The 24,567-nt window shown below is 36.5% G+C and overlaps 1 protein-coding gene across 7 annotated transcripts in view; it reads right to left on the bottom strand.

The window, feature by feature from the left end:
* VPS13B (vacuolar protein sorting 13 homolog B) overlaps positions 1-24,567 on the bottom strand; it is a 748,802-nt gene that overhangs the window by 134,243 nt on the left and 589,992 nt on the right. For all 7 annotated transcript variants that reach the window (XM_055303543.1, XM_055303538.1, XM_055303542.1 and 4 more), the window contains 3 exons: positions 7,153-7,355; positions 4,150-4,357; positions 3,678-3,862 (listed from right to left, as the gene is read on the bottom strand). In XM_055303543.1, the coding sequence (XP_055159518.1) occupies positions 3,678-3,862; positions 4,150-4,357; positions 7,153-7,355 (596 nt within the window). The remainder of the gene's footprint in view (positions 1-3,677; positions 3,863-4,149; positions 4,358-7,152; positions 7,356-24,567) is intronic.

Genomic DNA, 24,567 nt, shown 5'->3' with positions numbered 1-24,567 from the left:
AGGTAAATAACATTAACTCCAGTGTTCAGTTGAGGAGCTGAATCCCCAGAAGCCCAAGATCTGGGGCTGCAAGTGCTCAAGGAAAAAGCTGTCATACTGAATCAAAGCTGTGATTCACACATACAACATGTTTTCTGTTCTCAACAGAAGCTCCAAGGAAACAAAATAGTTTGTATAGTTCTAAGATTGCAACCCAGAGAGTTATTTCTGCAAATGAGGCTTACCCCAACCCTTGGGTCAAACTCTGCTCTTAGTCAGAGGAACATAAGGATTAGCCCAGAAGCTCAGCAGCCTGGCAACCTCCTGCCAGTCCTGCTTTATTCTCCATTCCAGTTGTTGATTCTGGGTGTTCTTACCGCTGGGATCAAGCTCTCCCTTTCAACTTACAGGAGGCTAATTCCCTCTTGCTTCTTAGACCAGCATCCCTGTCCTTGAACTCTGCCCACATCTCAGTTCCTATCTCTCCAACAAGATGTGAAACCTTTCTGATACCAACTGTTTGCTTGTTGAAACCTGTCAGGCTTCCTTCATCAGTGCTTTGCTTATGTGACAAATCCACTGTCTAGACCCTGGGGCTGTCCCAGATGTCATGGACTACACTGGCTGGTCTGGGAAATCAGCAGCCTCCTCTCTCTCTCTCTTAAGATTTTATTTATTTCTTCATGAGAAACACAGAGAGGAGAGAGAGAGAGGCAGAGACACAGGCAGAGGGAGAAGCAGGCTCCATGCAGGGAGCCCGATGTGGGACTCGATCCCAGGTCTCCAGGATCATGCCCTGGGCTGAAGGCGGCACTAAACCGCTGAGCCACCCGGGCTGCCCAGCAGCTTCCATTCTCTCTGGTCTAGCCTATACTTCTCTTTGATGAAAAGACTTTTGAAAATACAAAATAATACATGTCACCACAGTAGTACTCATACTTAAATATTAAATAGCACATGCTGTGTGCCAGGCATTGTTTGTATTTGTATTTGTCTTTCAAACATTAATTCCTATAATCATCACATTATTAATAGCCTCATTTTAGTGATGAAAAAAACAAAAGCAAAACAAAAACCTGACACTGAGAGAATAAGTTGTCTTATAGATGTCTTGTAGATGTCTAAGGTGACATCTAGCACTCTGGCTAGTGTTTATCTTCTTAACCAGAATGTTCTTCTGCCTCTCCAATATCAGTGAAAAGATAAAGAACATGTCTGCAGTGAATGTACTTATTATCTCAAATGCCTTATTTAATACCACTAATAGTTATCAGACTTATATTAATAAATGTGTTAACATTTAGTTATAAATAAGAACCCACAAAAGCAGTTAGAAAGAAGCCCTTACACTTACATGATGCTGAGAATTTGAAATATAAGTATTGTCATTTTGGCTGAAAATACTAAAGATGTTCTGCATTTGGGCAAGTCTAATAAGACCGCAGTCTTCAAAGATATTGTTATTTTACTTAGCAAAAATAATCTAAGAATGCTGGTAGAGAAGATAATTATGAATATAATCTTAATAGGAGGAGAAACAAATTTAAAGAATCAAAGTAAAATTGCTAAGAGAGTAGATCTTAAAAATTCTCATCACAAGAAAAAAATTAAATTAAGGACTACTGAGATCTTGGCAAATTATAGTTCTGCACATTCAAGTTCACTTGACAAAATGATGAGAAATTTTATTGCTATCAATTCAGAAGGTGAATATCTGACTAAATATAATCAGAAACTTAAACAAGAATAAAATAAGAATATAATAATGTTAATATGCTAATACGTTACTATGAATCTTGGATTCCTCTGATTTAAGTACAGAGCACTCATTGGGGGCCCTGGGCAGTAGAGTTGGTTGGGCAACTGACTCTTGGATTCTGTTTGGGTTGTGATCTTGGGTCATGGGATTGGGCCTTGCATCTGGCTCCACACTCAGTGTGGAGTTTGCTTAAGACTCTCTTTCCCTCTGCCCCTCTCCCTCATGCTTTCTCTTTCTCTCTCTAAAATAAGAAAGTCTTTAAAAAGTAAGTACAGAGCACTCATTAAAAAAAGTTTGGGGGCATCTGGGTGGCTCAGTCGGTTAAGCAACTGACTCCTGATTTTGTTCAGGTCATGATCTCAGAGTTGTGAGATGAAGCCCCATATCAGGCTCCCCGCTGGGCATGGAATCTGCTTAAAGAGAGAGGGCATGTGTTGGGGGAGGGACAGAGGGGGAGAGAGAGAGAATCCAAGCAGACTTCCCACTGAGCATGGAGCCTAATGAGGGGCTTGATCCCTGGACCCTGAGATCATGACCTGAGCCGGAATTAAGAGTTGGATGCTTAAGTGACTGAGCCACCCAGGTGTCCTTAAGGAACTTATTTTCTAATCGTAGAGAGAAAAAGACCATGAGCAGTTAAATAAATAAATGCATATAATAATTCTAAAAAGCAATTAACACCTATAAAGAAAGTAAAACAAGGTAATTTGGTTTAGAATAAAGAAGTAGGAAAAAAAAAAAGAAGTGGTAGTGAACCAGCTGTGACAAGACATTTGAGCTGGTACCAAACTGACAAAGTTGGGGGGGAACAGAGCAAGGGAAATGACTCTCAAGTAGTATGCTCAAAGGGAAAAAAGGCCAGTACATTTGGAGCATAGTAAGGAATGGAAAGAGGCATGAGACTAAGTCAGTGAGGTAGGCAGGGCAAACCTCATAGGTCCTTATAGGCAATAGCAAGATGGTTGTTTTTTGTTCCAAGAAGTAGTAGAAGGCACCATCAGATTCTAAGTTAGAGGAGTGATGTGACTTGATCTACATTTTTAAAAGATCACATTAGCTGCTGTTTGGAACATGCGTTACAAGGAGTCAAGGATGGAATCATTTAGACCAATTAGGAAGCTACTGTAGCAGGGAATAGGAAGTGGCAGCCTGGACTCCAGTTGTACCAATAAAAAGAGAGAAGTAGATGGAATAGGGACATATTTTAGAGGCAGAAATGACAGGACTTGTTGATGAATTGGATGTGAGGGGTCAGGGAAAGACAGCAATCTCACTGTTCTGAGTAGATGGTTGTGTGATCTAGTGATAGGTGGCAAACTAGAGGAAAACAATTTTGTAGAAATTCAGGTCTACAGAATAAGTAGATAAGTAGAATGATAATGTGGTGATATCAGTAATACATTTACATTAAAGTCAGGAAAATGACAAGCAATAAACTTTAATAAAATCATACAGAATATGATCACTGGTTAGCTAGTTTTCCTATTAGGTATCTTAAGCCTAAGACCATTCTCAGTGCTGGAAATGAACATGAAAACTGAGTCATCCATTCTGGCCTTATGTGGACATATTTCATAGAACAGTTCTAGAAATGCTGAAGAGTGTCAGCACGTGGTGGGTACTCGAGAAATGTGCAGTGAACTGAATAACAATTACAATTAGAGAATATGTAACATAACCTACCTACAAAAGGGCTAAGAGTAGAATTGAGAACTCTCAAAATCGTCATGTATCAGGAATCTGAAGTACGCTACTTCCTATTTTAAAATTTGTTTTGTGGGTATGTATACTTATGTATACATACACACATATGCATACTTGTGTGTATTTCTCTCATACTATTTATGGGAAAAATGGGTATGATCTAATCTTTTTTCCTAGTATATAATCAGCACTTTTCCACAAAGCTTTTATTTAAAAACAAATACTCATTACCTACCTGTAGCATATCACCAAGGTCTGCTGTGCTAATATCTGGATCCTCTGTGGTGTTGAAGGGCACAGGGGTTATCCGTACAAGGGTGAGCACTCTAGGTTCTGGATATCTCCATAACATCATCCCTGAGCTGTCTTCAGTTTCATTGTAAAACACGACTTCATAGACACCAGGCATTTTCAAAGGTTCTGTTAAATGAAAAAATAATTAATTGTATGCTTTTGAACGGGAGCATGTTGATTTATTACAGAAAGAGAACATTATAAGCATGAAGGATAAGAATATAAAGAAGCTGGCTGGTCATTTTTATATAATTTGAGACAGGAATATATTAAGAATTTCCCCTTAAGAGAGACTGAAGGGTAATGTCCTATTTTTGTACTGCAGGTATTAATGTAGTTTAAGTGATTTTGATGTGTTATTTAGTGAATGTACGGTCAAAATTCTCTCTCATACTGAAGCTGTTGTTACTTACCAGCATCTCTTATATACTGGAATAGGCCTGTCCGTAGGTCATCTGAACTTTGTTCGCTTTTAAACATCTGGTTCATTTCTATAGGAGATGGCATTTGTGGCACTGCTTCAGGAACTTGCACTTCAAAATTTCTCTTCTCGTTAAGGTATCCACTGAGTAATTCATGTAGAAGAACTAAACAATTCAAATGTTCTTGACCCCAGAAAACCTTTAAGAATCATATGAAAAATTTTAGTGTCTTTTAAATACAAATGAATACTTCATAAGGATAATTAGCCACAATCACACTAGAATTAATGCAAGACCATAATTATGTTCAATTTAATTATTGACAACTATAATTTCTAAGTAATTGACCTATGGGATGAAATTCTATTACTTAAATAAACACATAAAAACAAGAAAATCAATTACATTATATATTGTGTGAATAACCATGAGTTTCCAATGCTGAATTACCAATGAAATTATGTGAATGTGAGGTTATGTTTATGAGTTAACTTAGCTAAGTGAGAAAACAATACCTATTACAGTCTGAGAGAAGGCAATGAAGATCCTCTAGGTCAAAATGTTAACAAAAGAATAATAATAACTTTGTGGAATAGCTTCCTACATTTTGTCATGAGATTAAATACATCTTAATTATAAGGTTCCTTTCTTTGTACTTTTATTTTTTAGAAAAGAAGAGAGGGAAGATGCTTAATGAACTTGAACTCAGATGGCTCCCAACTTCCATGTTCAGTGAGAATGTGCCAACATCCAGTATTCCACAGCCCCTGAGAATCAATCGTACAGGGGATTCAGCAGAGTTTCAGAACAAAGGCCTTGGTATTTTCTCTGATAAAGAGGATTAGATTCTCTTTCTCTACATGTGAAATGTATTAGTCCAGAACAAAAGTATGACCAGTGGGCAATAATGATTAATGTCAGAGGATTCAAAATGTCAATAATTTACATTTTCCTGAATATATTGGATAAAGGCAATACAACCATTATTTCTAAGAGAACCAGATTAACACAGAAGAGAGAAAAAATATAAAGAAGTGAAAAAAAATAATCCTATACCTGTGGTTAAATTTTAAACCTAAGTTTGGGTCCCGTTCTCTGGAATTAAGGCAACAGAAATAAAGATAAGAAATATGATACTAAGTCTACTGTTCTCATCAGTCTTATTTTTATTGGATCCTGAAAAATAGAGATAGGTGAAAAGTCAAGCTAGGGAGTTGAATGCTATACTCTAGGTTTTATTTTTTATTTTATTTTATTATTTTTTAAAAATTTATGATAGTCACAGAGAGAGAGAGAGAGGCAGAGACACAGGCAGAGGGAGAAGCATGCTCCATGCACTGGGAGCCTGACATGGGATTCGATCCAGGGTCTCCAGGATCGCGCCCTGAGCCAAAGGCAGGCGCCAAACCGCTGCGCCACCCAGGGATCCCTACTCTAGGCTTTAAATTGTCAAGAGACAGCAACTTTATAACACAGAGATGATATACTATGTTTTTGTCTTAATATTGATTTTAATGAGGAGTTGCTTTGCTGTCTTGGGAAAATGGTAATACAGTTTATATTGTTGATAAAATAACATGAAATCACATGAAGGTTTCTGATAGATGGTGAACATCCCCTAAGCAATACAAAGCAGTTATGAATCCTTCCACATCTAGCTCCATGTCAGTAAGAAAACTGGTGAAAAGTCAAGACAAAACAATTTTTAGATGAAAACAAGAATTTCATATATACCTCCATTATTAACAAATTAGCCATTTCCATATTGTGTAATTGTGAATTTCTCAAGATTTTTGGATTTATGTCAAACTTGGAGGACATCAAATCACATAAAGAATATATTCAAGTCCATCCAAATAGGAGGTTACCTTATTTCTTGATAACTCGGTAAAGAAATAAGTTGCATATTCTCACATAGTCCATATATGGCTATAAATCAAATGCATTAAAAGGCTACAACTGATTATATGTCAAGCGTTAATCATCAATGGCAGGTGCCAATGGAACCTGCCATTGGCAAATGGTTTTTATATATTGCTGATGACACTGTGCTTGAGACAAGTTGACTACTTTGTAATTAGAGAAGTCCATAATTAGAAAAAAGCTTAATGACCCAGCAATTCTACTCCTAGTCACATATCCAAGAGAAATGAAGACATGTCTGCACAAAAGATTGTATACAAATGTTCCTGGCAGCTCCAATCATAATAGCCCAAAGTGGAAAGAACCCAAACGTCTATATATTGATAAAAGGATAAATTTGGTATGGCCATACATTGGCATATTATTTGGCCCATAAAAAGGAACAAAGTATTGGCACCTGGTACAACATGGATGAATCTTGAAAAAACTATGCTAGGTGAAAGACACCAATCACAAAAGACCACAGATTATATGATTCCATTTACATGAAATGTCTAGAACAAATATGCAGGGTGAGAAAATGGATTAGTAGTTGCCCAGACCTAGAGAGAGGATTAGAGTATAATGGGTAATGAATGCTAATGGGTACAGGGTTTTGAGGGGTGTGTGTGTATGTGAAAATGTTCTAAAATGGATTGTAGTAATGAGGACACTTTATGAATATACTAAAAAACCCACTGAATTGTACACTTTATTTAGGTGAATTATATGATAGGTGGCCATATCTCAATAAAACTGTTAAGAAAAAGCTTAATAAGGGACACCTGGGTGGCTCAGTGGTTAAGCATCTGCCTTTGGCTCAGGGCGTGATCCTAGAGTCCCTGGATCGAGTCCCACATCGGGCTCATTGCATGGAGCCTGCTTCTCCCTCTGCCTGTGTCTCTGTCTCTGTCTGTCTCTCTCTCTGTGTCTCTCATGAATAAATAAATAAAATCTTAAAAAAAAGGCTTAATAAAAGATCAATCTGATAATACTCTTTTCTCACCATATCAAGATTTAGTGAAACAGTTCAAAAAAAGAACAAAGGCTAGTTGAAGACTTATGGTAAAAATGTGGCCAATCCCCACAGACCTGTAGCAGACCTCCTTGTAAATCAATGGATATTTTTGGTATGGACTGTTCTGGGCCTGGATTGCCACTGTGTTTACACCATTTAGCTTCCAGATTAGCATTAGCACAGCACGGTCCTATCAGAATCCGATTTCTTTCTTTGAGACTTGTTTTAAGTAGAAAATCATTAATGTTAAGTAGAAATGATGACCCAAGAATTACACCTGGAAAAAAAAAAAAACAAGAACAAGGAGAGGGGCATATATATTATAATTATTCCTTATCAAAAAAGTATGTTTGAGCAAGAATTATCTGTATTTCTTAAGAGCATTAATTCATCCTTTGTCAGAGTCTTTTTCAGTTGGCTTTCTCCCACAGTTGTATGCCACTTACAGAGAATTCTAGTTACAAAGCAGGTAGGCCTCATTCACATTTCTAACAAAGAAATATTTGCCAAAACATTATGACTTTTTCCATGTGTGAGCATTTTAAGTTTTATGAGTAGAGGCATTTTCATTAAATTGTGCAAGTTTTTCAAACAACTACATTAAGAGTAGGAACAGCTGCTTCATTTATCTATTGCCACATGATGGGAAAGGGTAATTTTCTGTGATTTCTTATAGTAACAGAGTATAGTGTATTACTCTGCTAGACACTCAAGTTTTTGACTGGCCCATGCTAAAATTCAAAACAATCAAAATATATAACATGTGTTTTCTAAAAATTGTAGTTTAATCCAAACTTCACACATCATAACCACTTGAAGTTTACAGAGCCTTAAAAACAGATAGTGGCAGGTTAGATTTACGAGAAAAACTATATGCTATAGTTCAAAGTAAATATACCCAGAAAAGGAATACACTTTAAAATGTAGGTTTTCTTTTGAACTTAAACTAGAAGTGTAGATCAAAACCTTTTTATAAAACTAACAGCACACTTGAAGATATTTGGATGCAAAGTTAAGAGTGGTGGGTTAACTTTCCCCCAAGGAGCTCATATTCTGAATTGTCATTGTGAATATTGAATTTCACTAGACCACGTTTGTAATGCCCATGGCTTATTTTTCTAATGATATTTGATCTTTAACAGAGATGAAAGATTAAAAAACACCTTAGGCCCATAGTATACACGTTTCAAAGTATAGTACCCACACTGACTTTTCAATTCTGTGGAGACTTGAAAACTTCATACAGGTTGTATGCTCCTACTGCAGAAATAAGATACATAACTTGTAATCTTCCATGGAAGACACTGCACTCATGTAAGCTGGGGCTAAGACTTTTGTTAATAATTAGGACAGTAGGAACCAGTTTCATAAATTCTTTCAACCATATTATGGTACTAAGATTTCCATTTCATTTACACAACTTTCTTGATTCACAACTTTCTTTCTCACTTAAAGAAAAAAATAATACCACAGAAAGTTAAAAAAAAAAAAAAAAAAAGAACCAGGCTCCCAAATACCCAAGAATCAAAAACCATCTTCATTAATGTAGTTTAGAACTCAAGTCATAACTTCCTGACTTAACTGCATTACCTTGCCTGAAATATTTACTTCTTAACAGTAAATATCAGCTAAATGAAACATACCAATTTAGCATTCAGAAATTTCTTATAATGGGATTATATGAAAGTACAGGCTTGATTCAGTACAGCTATCCAGCAAATGAGTATTAAGGGAATGTTAGAATTACATTTCCCAATACATGCATCTTCACTCTGCCCTACTACCCAATTACCTGATAGTAATCTTAATGTGAATATTCTTTTGGTTCCTTGTACACAAAATATTTTATATCAAAGGCCTTCTAGGTTGCTTATTTGATGTTTATCACTACCTCACCAGACACTCAGATTTAAAAAATCTCGGGGGCCCACTTTGGGGGCTCTTGTTCTCTTATTCCAAGACTTAATTTCCAGATCATTCTATCCATCTCCATTATTATAAAACAATCATGGGAGACTTTGGTAAGCTAAATGACTGAAAGGGTAGAACACATAATTTTCAAGCTTTAGTAGACTAACTATCTTGGAGGCAAAGACCATCTTACTCAGTATAGTACTGAGCACAACAGTAGCTCTTCAGGATATATCCCACCAAACTGAATTGCCAGTGTAAAATCTGAACCTACTTTCATCTGTGTCAACGTATTTCTTAATTGACAGACAAAAGAGAAAAGTGCTTAAATCTTTGCTTAATTCTTCATTTTGCATCACTCTGTCATAGAATAATAAGGTTGGATGGAACAGACCTTAGAAACCATCCATTCCAAGTCCCCCTCCTCTAAAAGAAATCACACAAAATCCTTTCTATTTTGAAATGATGCTAGAATCACCTAAAAGTTGCAAAAATATACAGAGTTCCCATATACCTCTCTACCAGAAACACTGAAATCAACATTGATATCCTGCTATTAAGTGATCTACAGATCTTATGTAAATTTTGCCCCCCCCCAATAATGTCCTTTTTATGGTCCAGGATCCAAACTAGGATCCCTACTGAACTTAGCTGTCAGGTCTCCTTAGTCTCCTTTAATCTGTGACAGATCCTCTAGCTTTGTGTTTAGTGACCTTGATGCTCTTGAATAGTCCAGGCCAATTATTTTCCAGGATGTCTCTCAATTTGAGTTTATCTGATGTTTTCTCATTAGAATGAAGTTATACATTTTTGGCAAGAATCCCAGAAAACTGATGCTCTTCTCAGTGTATCATATAGGGTCTGTGATATTGATGTTTTACAACTGGCAATATTAACTCTGATCACATGGCTAAAATGGTGTCTTTTGCCACTGTAAAATTGCTATTTTTTCATATGAAAATAAAAATATCTTGTGGGGGGAGATATATGAAGATCATGCAAGTATCTATCCTTTTTCATACTAAACTTTTACCCACAAATGTTTCAGCATCCATCTATGGTTCTTGCCTTCAATTATTACTGTGGTATGTGACAATGTTTTTTCCCAGTGTTCTTACTATCCTACACTTAACTAGCATTCTGTGGTAAAATGGACTGTCCTTTCTACCCCATCTATTAGTTCAATTATGTATTTGTATTACTATGGACTCACAGGTACTTATTTTATTTTATGGGTTATAATCTATCATTTACTTTGTTGCTTCAATTGAACCAACTCTGGGAACTGAGAATCCCTTCAAGTTGGGTCCTGTGTCCTTTTGATATACCACCATCATTTTTGGAGAACTTCTTTACTTTCTGGCCATCAAAGATGTTTTAGGCTTATCTTGTATTCTTCCCATCTCATCTATGGCATCAGCCATTTCTCCAAAGAGCCTGGGTTTCTTTTGCTAAAGAATGGTACCTCGAAAACAAAATCTGAGCAGTGGGTATGCTCATTGCTACTAGGGTGTCACTGCTTCTAGGCTGTCTCAGCAGAGAGGGTTAAGAAAGAAGTCTATGTATATATACCACCCATGTTTATACACACACATTTGTATTTCTGTACCTATCGATCAGACCATATATTAAAAATCATGAATTCACTGATACTTCTAGTTCTAATACAGTACCACAGAGTGGTTTCTAGCCTTCTGCCTTTCTTTATTTATACCTCTCCCTATGACAGTGAGAAACCTGCCGAATGCTCCCTCTAATGTGCTGATTTCTAATCATCCCTAAAATATCACTTTGAAGTGGTGAAAATTAAAGCAGAAGAACGAAGACAGACATAAAGGACAACTTCATGGGAGCAAAGGTAATTATCAAAGAAAAGAAAAGGGCTTATATTTATCTGCAGAAGTCTTGTTAAGAATGGGCTTGACAACATTTTGTCTGGAGCATACAGATGAAGATTACCTTTCTTACTCTATAACAGCTTTCATTTATACAAAGATGTTTGTAAGCATATGATAACATCTTTATAGTAGTAGCCTAATACATACAGAACTTGGATCTTACTAGATATTTCTACTATGTGGGAGCTACTCATAATACTGATACTGTACTAAGTTAGTTTCTGAGGTTTTACTTAAAAATTAGTATTAGAATGACAAAATTTACATACTTATATCTTACATATATTCCTCAGAAAGTGCTTCTCTTTTCACAAAGTAGAACTTAAGTAGGGTTGATGGAAAGCTTTTCTTAATTCTCCAAAGTTATACAATTAGTATTTACTGTCTGGGGTAAGGAAAGATATGAAAAAAATCTAAACTTGAATCATTACAAACAAATATAGGAATATTGATGGCTTTTGTGTTACTACATACATCTGTAAACACATGAACACTTCACTGTTATCATACAAATCCTATTCTTTTTTGCTTGGGTAGAGAGAATGGGATACCTAGAATTCTTAGGAGAATAAAGATAAAGGTAGGGACTGTAACCTCAGGAAAATGGTCCATAAGCAGGAAGCCAATGATCAGGTCAACACTTGGGAACCGGCAACAAGAATCAGAAAGCCAGCCAGACTCAGGTAAACTGTGAGGAGGACGGGAAGAGGCACACTGTACCTGAGATACAGAGATCTTACAGCTGAAGCAGGCACTGCTACAGCCATAGCTTTATTTCAACACTAAGTGAATCTAAGGACTGCTTTGCCAGAAAGTAGGCTAGCAGGGCTGGAAACTTGCCAGACTTTTTGATTTTCATGTTTGATACTCTCTGGAGTTTGATTTGCCTTAGGGATGAGCATGAGAGTCAATGAAAACCAATCAAGTGCAGTAATACTTTTGGGAAAGTGACCTTTCTTCTTGCTCTCTGCTTTGAAGTTAAGGAAATGAAGGTGCTGCAGCTGCTGGCAGCCACCATGTGGGGTGTGAGGCTGAAGCTGTGTAACACAGAAGGGAGATGTAATGGATTCCACCATGTCCAAGGACACCACTGGTTCCAAGCTTTTCACCTACATGAGACTGCTTAAATCAGCTTAGGTCCGATTTTCTGTCATGTATAAGCTAAAGCATACCAACCGATATACAGTCTCCAAGTAAAGGGATTGCCAAGGGTAACCCACAGTTTCTATTCTTTTCCCTCATGTCCAATCTCTTATTCCAGTGAATTTCTCTACCTCATGGCTTTAAGGACAATTTATTATAACAGTATTCATAATCATGCTTCATTTCTTAACATGCTAAGTGCTACTCCCATGTTTCTATCTGAAAGGCTTCTGGATATCTGGGATCACCTCTACCTTGATATTTACACGTGAATGCATTTATTATTCAACCAATGTTTATTGGTCATCTGCTATATATATACACTGGGTTACAAAGGTAAAATAAATAATTTACAATTTTCTCTCATGTCAGATTTTTCCTTGGCAGTTTATCAGCCTCATGTTCCGAGATCTCATGAAGTACTAGAGGGGAAAAAACAACCAACATGTGTAATATGGAATCTGTTAAGCAAGTGAACTCTTAAAAAACATGGACACTTCCCTAATATCAAACAAATCTGTTTTTTTTTTGCTTTGTATTCTCTTTTGTGCTGTTAATTCTTTCTAATAAGTATTTGTGTACATATATGTACATTGTCTTCATTTTTTTTCTTTTCTTTTCCCTAACAGTCTACTCCTCACTCTCTTCTTAAACCTTTGTAATCCTTTTACAGTTTGGACTTGCTTCTATTTCAGGTCGACCAGCATTGATCATGGACTTGTATAAACACATAGAGAATTTAAGATGCTCATGTTGGCAGTAAGGACACAGAACAGGCACTGTCTAAAAGCATTAAGAAAACACATGACTGGGATGCCTGGGTAGCTCAGTGGTTGAGCAACTGCCTTTGGCTCAGGTTGTGATCCCAGAGTCCTGGGATCGAGTCCTGCATCGAGCTCCCCGCAGGGAGTCTGTTTCTCCCTCTGCCTATGTCTCTGCCTCTCTCTCTGTGTCTCTCATGAATGAATGAATGAATAAATGAATGAAAAAGAAAAAAAAAACACCTGTAGACATAAATGTGCCCTATTTGGTCCCTTCTGTCCCCTTCTCTGTTCTTTTGTGCCATACACTTAAAAGGAAGTGAGGTGTGGTTCACTTTTAAGGCTTATGCAACTGATTTAACTCATCCCCACGTGCCCATTTGCTGCACTACCCTGACTACATATACCAGTTGACGGTGGCTTTGCTCCTCGATAAGAGGTTCAGGTCGTCTGTGCCACCAGGTTCACCCACAAATACCAGCTTTAAGTTTAAAATAGAGTCTGTTTCCTTTTGGACATTTCCTGCTACATTTTTAAAAAGCTACAACACAATAATAGAAAAACATGTTAGTTTAAGTGGTTTTAATCTTGGTGGGTGCAAATAACCAGTAATAAGGGATTATGATGATTGCTTAATAATAAAGAGTGGTGATGAATTTCACAAAGGGTCATTTAGAAATGGTAAACCAAACTTCACACTTTTACCACAAAATATGAAAATAATCCCTGGGACTCATGACAGGGCTATTAATTTTCCTTTTCCCTTTCTTTCACTCTGTGAGAAGCCAGTCTATGAGGACATCATCCCCTTTTTTTTGTTTGTTCATTTTTTTTTAAATCAGATAACATGCTAAATACCTTCCTTGGGATAAAATGAATCTTATTTTATGTATCACCACACACATAATAAACCCAGGGCCACAGAGAATAATCACAGTTCATGTAAACTGGACACTTTTACATTTCAAATCTGGTATAAATGGCAACAGAAAGTGAATTAAGGAATGTGTGAGTCTCCTTCCTAGTGGACTATAAGCACTGTTGGATAAAATGACCGAATTTAAGAACTAGAAGGAGCTATCTTCTTAGCACTGGAAAAGGTTGAACGATTTCATGGTATTTTACCTCTGTGCACATACTGCAAATATGACAATATGTTTACATTTGTTCTAGCTGGTGAATGTATAGGTGTTTGATGTGCTATCCTTTACATTTTCTGAACTGTTAATTTCCCCGTTAAATTTCCAAAAAATAATATGGGAAGATGAAAAAAAATAAAGGCATATGCCATGGAAGTGTAAGATTTTAAATGGTCACTTAAACTTTCAAAGCGTGAATATTACCAGAGTTACTCAAACACTTACCGGGTCGTTTTTTAAATCTTTTAACTTTGAAACAATTTTAGTCTTTTAGAGCAAAGTTGATATCCTTCAGTCAGCTTCCCTTAAAGTTAACTTATGTGAACTATAGCATGATTCTCAAAAGCCAGTAAATCAACTGTAGTACTACTAACTAATTTATATACTTTATTTGAATTTCACATCACTCCCCTCATGTCTCTTTCCTGTTCTAGGATCCAATCCAGGACCCCACACTGCATTTAGCAATTGTGTGATCAGGTCATTTTAACCGAGTACAGAACCTCTTCTACTCCCTTCCATTTAACAGAATGCTTTTTTGCCTGATTTTTCCATTGGTGTCTTTCAAAAGTATGTGTTTATATTTTTAATTTCAGCCCTAGCAAACTAATGGCAGATATTTAATTAAACTAAATGAGGTGTCACAATATTGAGAAGTAATTTCAGAAACAATTGGAATGATAAACAGAAATCACCTTGCTTGGTTTGCATACTGACATACTTTTCATTGAGTATAAAAATTTAGTTCAAGGAACAAGTAGTTCCATGACCTTTAGAATACTCCTTCAGGAGACTAATAAATGCAAACCACTTGTTTTAGAGAATGTTTACAAAATGCTGCCAGCTCAGTCTCCACTAGACACTTGGTAAGTAAGGCTCCTATTCTCTACATGCTGACTGTGCAAAATGAATCAGTGCTTCTGTATGTCATGAGAAAGAGCACTCAGTGATGACATGTGCTAGCAAAACACATCCAGGTATTTTTTTATACAGCTGGAAATAATCTAAGGCTACTAGAAAATCATCAAGATTGGGTCAGATACATCTCCAGGTCAATTTGCATAACAGTGAAGCATCAGGGTGCCTCAAAAAGTGAGGAAGAAAAATAAATTTTTTTAAAGATTTTTTTTAAAGATTTATTTTAAAAATAACAAGTAACAGGAATAGGACTTTTTTTCTTTCACATAAAGGGAGAATTAATCATCAAATTTACTTTTTAAAGATTTTATTTATTTATTTGAGAGAGTGACAGAGCAAGCATGAACAAGGTGGTAGGGGGATGGGCAGAGGGAGAGGGAGAAGCAGACTCCCTTCTGAGCAGGGAGATGATGCAGGGCTTGATCCCAGGACCCTGGGATCATGACCTGAGCCAAAGGCAGACGCTTAACCACCTGAGCCACCCAGGTGCCCAGAAAAAAATTTTTAATAAAGATCTATGAAGAGATGATCCATAAAAAGATGACCATAAATAACCTGAAAAAAATTTTATAAGTATAGTTCATAAAGAAATAATTAGAACTATTCTCATTTGTAGTTCCTCTAACTAATTATGTTAAAGTTCATAAAAAAAAATGGCATTTGAGTATTTTAACAATGGGAAAAACAAACCAACCTTTTTCCTCCCCTGATCTTGATCAGAATACGTAAGTTGATCAGATAGTATTTAATTACATTCCATTTTATAACATGCCTATATATTTGTACCTATTAGTATAGTACACTAAAATATAGTATAAGGTTAATAATATGGAACAGAACACAAAAAAGCTGTCAGAGAACTACATGGATATTGATGCTTATGTTGAAAGGGATGCTGGTGCTTTTGAACAAATTTACTTTTTAAAAAAAGTCTAGCTGTCAAAATGAGAGCCCAACTGGATGGTCCCCTTGCTAATTGTATCCCAACATGTATCTGATGATTTCTCATGGATGGGATTTCCAATCCCCACGTACTCTCACCTAGTTCTCACTAGTGAGTAAAAGCGATCCCCTCCCCCCACCTCCCAACCCACACCTCTTCTTCTGGCCATAATATAATAACAAGTAACAGGAATAGGACTTTTTTTCTTTCACATAAAGGGAGAATTAATCATCAAAGATGAAAATGTCTACTGAGTTGGCTATTTTTACTTGGCCTCTGTCTGGGAGAGGTACTTTTTGAGAAACGTTTTAGAACTCTCAGATTCTAGAAAAACTAAACTAAAAATACCAAAGGGTAACGGAGGATAAGCTTTGCCTCTTTCTTCCTCTCCAACCTGTCACCATGCTGTTTTCACAGTTGTCAGTTTATTAGAAAAATAAAACTTGATTGGTCCATGTGGCTTTTTTTTTTTTTTTAAAGCAGACTGGCAGATCTGTCTGCTATTGGAAAGTGTATGGCAATCTTCTTAGAGAGGAAAGAACAACAGTAAATACATACTTCAAAAATTTCTTAGAGGAATACAGTAGCTAGTTAATTACACGAGGAAACCACTGTGAATCAATTTTTAAAGAAAGTTACATGGATGGAAGAATTGGTATAAACTTAAAAAGTGTTGAAAGCAAAATGACTTGCCTAATAATTTACTACAATGGCTTAGAAATTGGTCTTGATCTGTATATTCCAGGTGTTTCGAGACTGGTATAACAGACCAGGAGATGTGTTATAGTCCTCACTCCATCTCAGAATATCCCTGGGCAAATCACTTTATCTTTCACCCTTAACTCAAGGGTAGGGTGTGCTGGGGAAGGTGGGGTGGGGGGAGTTAGAATTAGCTCAGTGGGCCTCAACCCAGGGTTCTTTGACCTTGAAGGAATTCCACATAGTAATGGTGGTTCATGAGGTATTTTCAATATTTCAAGGAGCCCAAAAGAAATCATGAATCTATCTGAAACAGGCTTGGAGGCGCACTAAACTTTTCTTTTTGGTTATAGTCATATAGAGTTGGTGTAGTTATGTCAGCTATCCCATCCTAAATGCCATGTGTTTGGATCATAAGATCTATGAGAGAAAAAGATTTATTTATTTTTTTTAAATTTTTTATTTATTTATGATAGTCACAGAGAGAGAGAGAGAGAGAGAGGCAGAGACACAGGCAGAGGGAGAAGCAGGCTCCATGCACCGGGAGCCCGACGTGGGATTCGATCCCAGGTCTCCAGGATCGTGCCCTGGGCCAAAGGCAGGCGCTAAACTGCTGCGCCACCCAGGGATCCCGAGAAAAAGATTTAAAAAAGGATTCTTGGTAAAGAAAAGGATGATCTTTACGATAACTCTGATTTCAACAATTTAATGATCAATGATTTGGGCAGTCATGTGGTGCTGGGAGAGGGATGAGGAGGAAGATACAAAAAAAAACCCCATTATTTATTGAGGAATTTAATAAATTTGTGCCAGAATATGTAGGGTATCCTGAGTACATTATCTCACCCAATCCTTTCAACAGGCCTGTGAATTAGGTATTTTTGCCTTCATTTTGGAAATGAGCTGTGTTGTAACTTTTACCATAATCGAAGGCCAGTAAGTAGCAGGGCTAGGGCTCAGATTCTGTCTGCCTACTTTCAGCACCAGGTTGCTCTATAAAAACTATTGCTATTAGTTCGCTCTTAGTAATTTCACTTTTCCAACTGGCAACTGGGTTGTGGATAAATGGTTTTTCCTGTCTCCAGCTGTCTTGCATGGCCTCGGTATGTTATGCCAACATAGCCTACAGGTCCAGAGGCCCAGCCAGAGAGTAAAAGAACATCTCAGATGTGTCCTCAGTCACTCATCACTGACGAGGTTGCTTTGCCAGAAACTTTCCTAGCAAATAGCCTACTCATGACTTATGTGGATGAGAGGGCAATTTGCTGTGACCACAGACAAAACTAAATGCTGCCACAAATTTGGTAGAGTGGGGGAGAAAGATTTATTCCTGATCTTCTCTTTATCCACAGTCCCAGCACCGAAGGCTACAATAATTCTTGTCCATTGCATCTAATACTAACCTGTAAGGTGCTACCATTAAGATGCAGAGAAGCTATTAAGATCTCCACTACTTAATTATCAGGGCTGGAAACTTTCTTCTCTTATGGCACTTTGCAGTAAGGTATCTTTATGTCAACTGATTGCATTTTTGTTGTCTCAAAGGCCCATTTTCCTCCCATCCATGGAACATTGTTTTAAATAGGTATATATAGGAAATTTTTATCAGTTGCCCTTTCCCCTTCCCAAATGTATCTAAAACTAGAGAAATCATTCTTTATCATGCCTTTGTTAAAAGTAGGAGAAGAAATAAAAAGCATTTCTTTTTTTACAGAACTTAAGATATACAAAATTCACTGCAACGGGACATGATTCTAAAATATCTAACCTAAGGCCAACAGTTTCTAGTAGTCTAGATTAAGTACACAGTTTGGTAACTAAAAACAATAGGAAGAAATAGACCAAGTTAGCTAGATACAAGATTGAAGGTGGATATACTTGGAAGACTATAATTGTACTGGATTTCTCATTAGCGGGGAGCAGAGTCCTATGAAGACTTCACATTCCCCAAGAGAACCGTATTTACACAATTAACAATTCTTTTGTTGGAAAAAAAGCTTTCGTTATTGCATGTGGACACATGTGGGCTGTGTAAAAATATAAAAGATGTATAACACACGGTAAACAGAAAGTAATGATCTTAAACAGGCCAAATCCTTGAACTCGTCATTAATAAATGTCTCTCCTGCATTTAGCTACCCAGGCTGCTGGGAGCCTGTTTTCTTCAAGTACTTCAAACACTGAAATCCAGGAACATTTATTATTTTAATCCATTACAGGCAGTGCTTGATTTAACTTTATTGGTTGTGGTGGTGGTAGTGGTTATAAGTGGGGGTACAGCAATGTTCTTTTACACATCATTTCAAAAGGGCTTAATTATATTTTATAGTTTGGGCCAGGAATTCTGCTTGTTTTTTGTCTAACAAGGTTCAAATGGAGTTCAGGTCGATGATGAATCAGAAGAAAAAGTCAGAGATGGTTATCTCTCTGAGATGAGATCATCTCCCTCTACGAAAGGCTGGGCAGGTACATCATGTTCACTACACCAGAGCACATGATAGTGCTCGACATCCTAAGTTAGCTGCTTATTAGGTGACTTTTAAGACATTAGAAATTCAACCCAGGGGTTATCTTCTTAATTTCTAAAGTTAATATCCTATGTATTTTAAAAATTTCCCACTGGAATCCAAAGCAGCTATAGTAACATAATAGCACTAAAACAAAAAACGTATATGAAGAACAATAATTGCCTAACAGACATTTAAAAAGATGCACACACCTTTTAAAACAAAAATTTAAGTATCCCAAATGAAAGATATGGAAGACTGCATTAATATAATTTGGTTAAACAAAAGAGTAAGTAACTGTATAAACATGTCTGAACAACATTTATCTCCCAGTGTTTCTTTTTTTTTTTAAAGACATCAAACATTCTTAATTTGTTACCTCTCTTTCTAAGGGTGTGAAAAAAGATCTAAGATAATAGTATTGGTATTGCTTACTATTACCCAAAATTCCAGCTAATCTAATATTATTGTATGTAACAATTACAAAAAGGAGAATAAAATTTGTATGGTGGGATTTCTTCTCCACTGCATGTGATTTCTAAGAGGACAAGAGAATTACTCCCCAGAAAGCATCTTATACATTTATGGTTTTTATTTCCCACTGTATTAGAGAAATAATATGAAACATTATTTTGAAAAAAATCATGGTAATTTTACTTTTTCTACTTATTTCCCATTTAATCTTTAGAACTTTCTATTCTACTTCTTTTGAATGTCTCAAAAGTCCATCAGGATATACAGAAAAATATCACTGTTGAAAAAAATCGTAATCTATAGATACTTTAAGAGTAAAACAAGAGGTACATGCCAGTTCATCAGTAGCAACTTTGAACCTTGTTATAAAGTAATAAGAGGGAATCTGACCAGGATTAATAGTGGTACTCAGTTCTGAGGTGAGGGGTGTCATGTTTCACGGACTCTAGGCCATCTGTTCTGCCTGTCTACGTTTTACTTCTGTAAAACTATAAACGCACCTCTACCTCAGGGACCATAGAAAGGCATTAGAATTCTTCTGCTTTTCATTATCACAAGATTCAGTAACTCATTTCATTGTCAAGATAATCCCCTTTTACTCTTTCTTTTGCGCTTGCGGGGTATGCCAAAATGACAAATAAAATCCCAGATGTTACAGACCCAATGAGGTCTCCACCTTTCCTTGAGTGTTGGGTTTAAGCTACTTGGGACACAGTGTCAAAACTGACAGGACCCTGATGCCCACACCCAATATTCATTAAGGTGTGTCAGTGATTTGTATAGCTGTCTACATGCTTTACTCCCACTTCAATCCTCAATGGCGGCCTGAAAGTTAGGTCTGTCCTCTGGTTTTCACTGTCAAAGAATTCATTTCCTATTGTTCAGGCACTGGAAAGAGGAGTGGTTTCTTTCTAAAAGAAACAAAAGTCTTTGGGGTGTTGTAAATAGCTCACTATTGCAACATATTATTTTAGGTAGTCATATCTAATTTAATGTTTGATTTCCCCTTAGGCTTACTTGCATTTCTGCAGCATCCAACAACTATGACAACGCCTTAAGAGATTTTCCTCAGGAGATCCAGTTGACTCTGGTATGAGAAGCTGGAACTCCACTTTGTATCAATTAATGACTGGGTTTCACTTTTCAGTACATGAAAAGGAACTTGAGGTTCTTAATGGTTTATTGGTCTCAAATTCCGTGAACACAAGAAGAGGTATTTGTATATGTGAAAAATAATGTGGTTACACTTTTTTTTCTCTCTACTTTTGTTTATAAGCAAACATAAGTGCATCTGGATGACAGAGGCTGGGGTAGTGAAAGTTATTTAAGTAGCAGCCCTTTGACAAGAAGGAGTTCAACTCATTGTTTTCTGCCTCAGATGGCAAGTCTCATAAATGCCTGTGGATAAGGGATACTTGCAACTTTTCCCCAATTCTGACTAAAACGCGAGCCAAGATGGCCTCACTTAGACTCTGCCCCCAACCTTCTGTGCGACTGAACTTGTTCATATCCTATTTCCCTTCTCCTTATCGTGGAGGTTGCTAATCTAAGTGTCCCTGAGCAAAAGCAAGGCAGCCTAAAGTACAGCCATTTTGCAGCCTGAATCGTGTACCCTCATTTGCCAAAATCCAAGGAGTGACGCCCTAATAGAGACATAATTTACTCTTGACAAGGGGAGCTAAAGTCTGCAGCTCACTCCCCACCCTGCCTGTGTAAAGTGCTACACTGTGTTCACAATTTATAGCTATATACTTATGGTTTCTCCAAAAGGACATACTTCAAATGGCAAAAAAGATTGTGTTATATGTGTAGGTAGAGGGAAGGGGGTTGTTTTTAAAAAGAACATACTAGAGAATGGGATGGATTTAATAGATAGCAAAGAAACACTACCAGCCTTAAAATGTTTCAGAAAATAAGATACAATCTCTAAATGCGATTCATTTGGGTTTTTTTCAATATTATATACCAACTGAAAAAAAAAATCCTAAGCATTACATCTACTGAAGTCAGAACTTTAGAGCCATTTTACCAAAGACATATGGGAGAACATAAAGTATTCCAGCAGAAATACAAATTAGGTTATTATAAGTCACTGTTACACTAGCATCTGCAGAGTAGAACTAGGAAAAAATCAAGTCCTTTGAAACTCATAGTTTAGGGTCACAAGACAGTACAGAAAGCTAAGAAGAACTTGCGGCTTTCTTTTTTTAAGTTAAAAATATTTAACCATTTCATTTCAAATTGAGAAAACATTTCGGTGAATACTTTGTATAGGTTTTGTTGTAAAAGAACAGTAAATGAATATGAAAATGTCCTAGATTTAAATGTATTGTCAATGTCTCAGGAAGAAGATTAACTTTTCCCCTTCCTGCTTTTATTATTCTCTTTCCCATACTCTTCCCGTAAGCTTCTGACAGTTGAGATGATAAAAAAAAACACAATTATTAGACGAACTCAAATATTTTTCGTACCTTGCAGAAGTGAGGAAACATGCCTACAACACATTCCCCCCTTGTGTTTCTCTAAATATTACTTAGAACGTAAGATTCTTCTGGCATTACAAATCTATTTCAGCTCCTAAATTAAAACTCATCTGGAAAGGACTGTTTTTACCCTGTTTATGTAACATTGTCACATAAAGAGTGTTAAAAAAAATATTTCACTAAAAATAGCTTGCGTAAGCTAGGGATTAGAGTAGTTTCGCTGCTATAATTGTTCCTTTGTAGTTTTTTCCATGATATTTTTGACTGTGTTTATTAAAATCAGCACATCAAAAAGGATCAAAGAGAAAGTGAGTGAGAACCGAAGAAACCCCAAGTGTGTTGTCTCATTGGGGAGTTATGCAGATTCGCATAAACAAGTGCAAATTGTTGAGGTTTTAATGAAATTTTTCTACAATTATTTTATCTTAAGTCATTCTATACAATAACATCTGTACAACAGATGGCTATACTGTACGAAGGCAATGCTCCTTTTCCTTTCTCTGTTTAAGAGTATATCTGAGATGACTACTTTTGTCACTGTGCTCAATTTGGTTCAGCAAATAATTTGAAAAGTGCAGCTGCTGCAGATGGTCACAATAGTTATATAAACTGTAAAATCAAAGACACAGTTAAGTATTTCTGTATTAGGTTCAAACTGTAAAAATCTGACATTAACTCTGTTGAGCTCAAAGATATACCACAAAAAAATTTAGTTTAATGCAGAGTGATGTCACTTGCAGAATACAAAAAGAAATATAACTACTGGTGGGAGGTTTTTTTTGGGGGGGGGGCGGTGAGGGATACTTTTTACCACCCATCAAAAATGTACCTTGCATATATATTTGAGTGTATTCATTCAGGTTGCAAAGCATGACTTTTTAAGATACTCAACTATATAATGAAATTAATGTCCGAAGTTTAAAAATTATGTCTACTTTAAAAAAGTTTTGCATAGATAAAAGTCAGTTTTTGAAAAGTAGGTAATAATCTCTCAACTATAATTTCCCAGAAATCAGCCATCAGTAATAACTTGAATTTAACACAATCTCATTTTACTTAATTATAATTATTATTTCGCTAACTTCGTTATCTTCTTAAACTGTTTGAGCATGCCACCATATTAAGGAGAAATGTAGAGAAAACAGAGTTGGCGTTCATTATGTTCTCATAATAAAATTGTTCCTGTTAAATAGCTCATTTCAATTTGATTTGATTTGATTGACACAAGTAACTACTTGAGAACGTCTGTTGGACACTACATATTAGACTTCTATAAAGTATGTCTTTGTAGGAGCTATAGTCTCTATTTCTGTGTTTAACTAGATTGAAGGGCATAATTGTAAAAGGGATAGGGCATGTAGTTTTTCTAGTGTGAAGGGGGAAAAAAACCGAATTACAAAAGCAGAATGAGTTCACTATCTTGTAGAGCTCAGCAAGAGGATTTTAATGACATTATAGAGATGTTTTTTTGAGGACAGACACCATTAAGAGTGGGTAAAATATGAGTAGCAAATGAATAAAACAAGACAGAAAAGGACCTAGAATTGAGTAGAATCCATTTAAATTATTTCCCTCTGTTTGCATCCTAACCTTTCCCTGCTATGATTAAGGTACCACTGGAAAGGCATGGGAAAGGGCCAGTGCTGTGTGGGTTGCAATTGTGGATAAATCAGACATTGTAGCCTCCAGTGTTTCATGGTCTTTCATGTCCCATGGAACTTACATTTTTCATTTCTAACTTTTAAGACAATAAAAAAAAAAGTGCTTTTACCTGGCTTGGTCACAAATATTTCTGGTGAGAAAGAAATAAATCTACTTTTTGGCCTAAAATTCATACTTTTCAACCATAAAGCTTTTCCTTTATCTCTTAAAATACTGTGCCCAAACTGGCTATAAGGAACTAAGTTCCAGTGTGTTTCCAGCTGCTACTTAACTACTTTTTAGTAAGCAACAAAGTTGCATATAGTTTCAGGATTTACTTTATCCCCTGCACTGTCCCTCTAACCCCAATTCTTTCTTGCAAATTAAAGTGGAAAAAATGTTTCCTTTTTGGTGTTTTTACTTTTTGAAGTAAAATTTCTGGCATTGTGCCCCGAACTACAACAGTAGCAGATTCTGTGATTGAAAACTGCTACTTCCCACCTGTACCTTGTCTTTTTTTTCTCTTCCTCTCCTCCCATTCCTTCTGCTTACCCTGTTTGATTCAGTGTGAAAAAGCACTAACATTTTAGTCATGGTAACCAAAGAGAACAATGTAGACGTCATTGCCTGTTAATTTCTCACCTCTCCCCTCATCAGTGCCATCCAGTTTGCAGGGTCCACACCACTCTTTGCTAGGCTGGGTACTGAAGCATAGCCTTTCTCTGCCAGGTACTGTTGGCATGATCAATGGCATTGTCCTTCCAAAGTTGAACAAAGTTGCTACACTTTGTGTAAGCACACCTGCCACCAGAACAATTTCTTTCTTTTTAATAAATTGTTACCAGTGACTTAATATAGTGCGTCAGAATCACCTATAGAGCTTTGGGAACACAGATTTCTGGGCCCCATGTCCAGAGCTTTTTAATTCAGTAGGTCAGGGGCAGGGTCTGAAATGTGGCATTTCTAATAAGT

The sequence above is a fragment of the Nyctereutes procyonoides genome, unplaced genomic scaffold, assembly GCF_905146905.1.
Source record: "Nyctereutes procyonoides isolate TBG_1078 unplaced genomic scaffold, NYPRO_anot_genome, whole genome shotgun sequence".
NCBI classification, from domain to species: Eukaryota; Metazoa; Chordata; class Mammalia; order Carnivora; family Canidae; genus Nyctereutes; species Nyctereutes procyonoides.
This window is presented reverse-complemented; position numbering and strand designations above follow the sequence as displayed.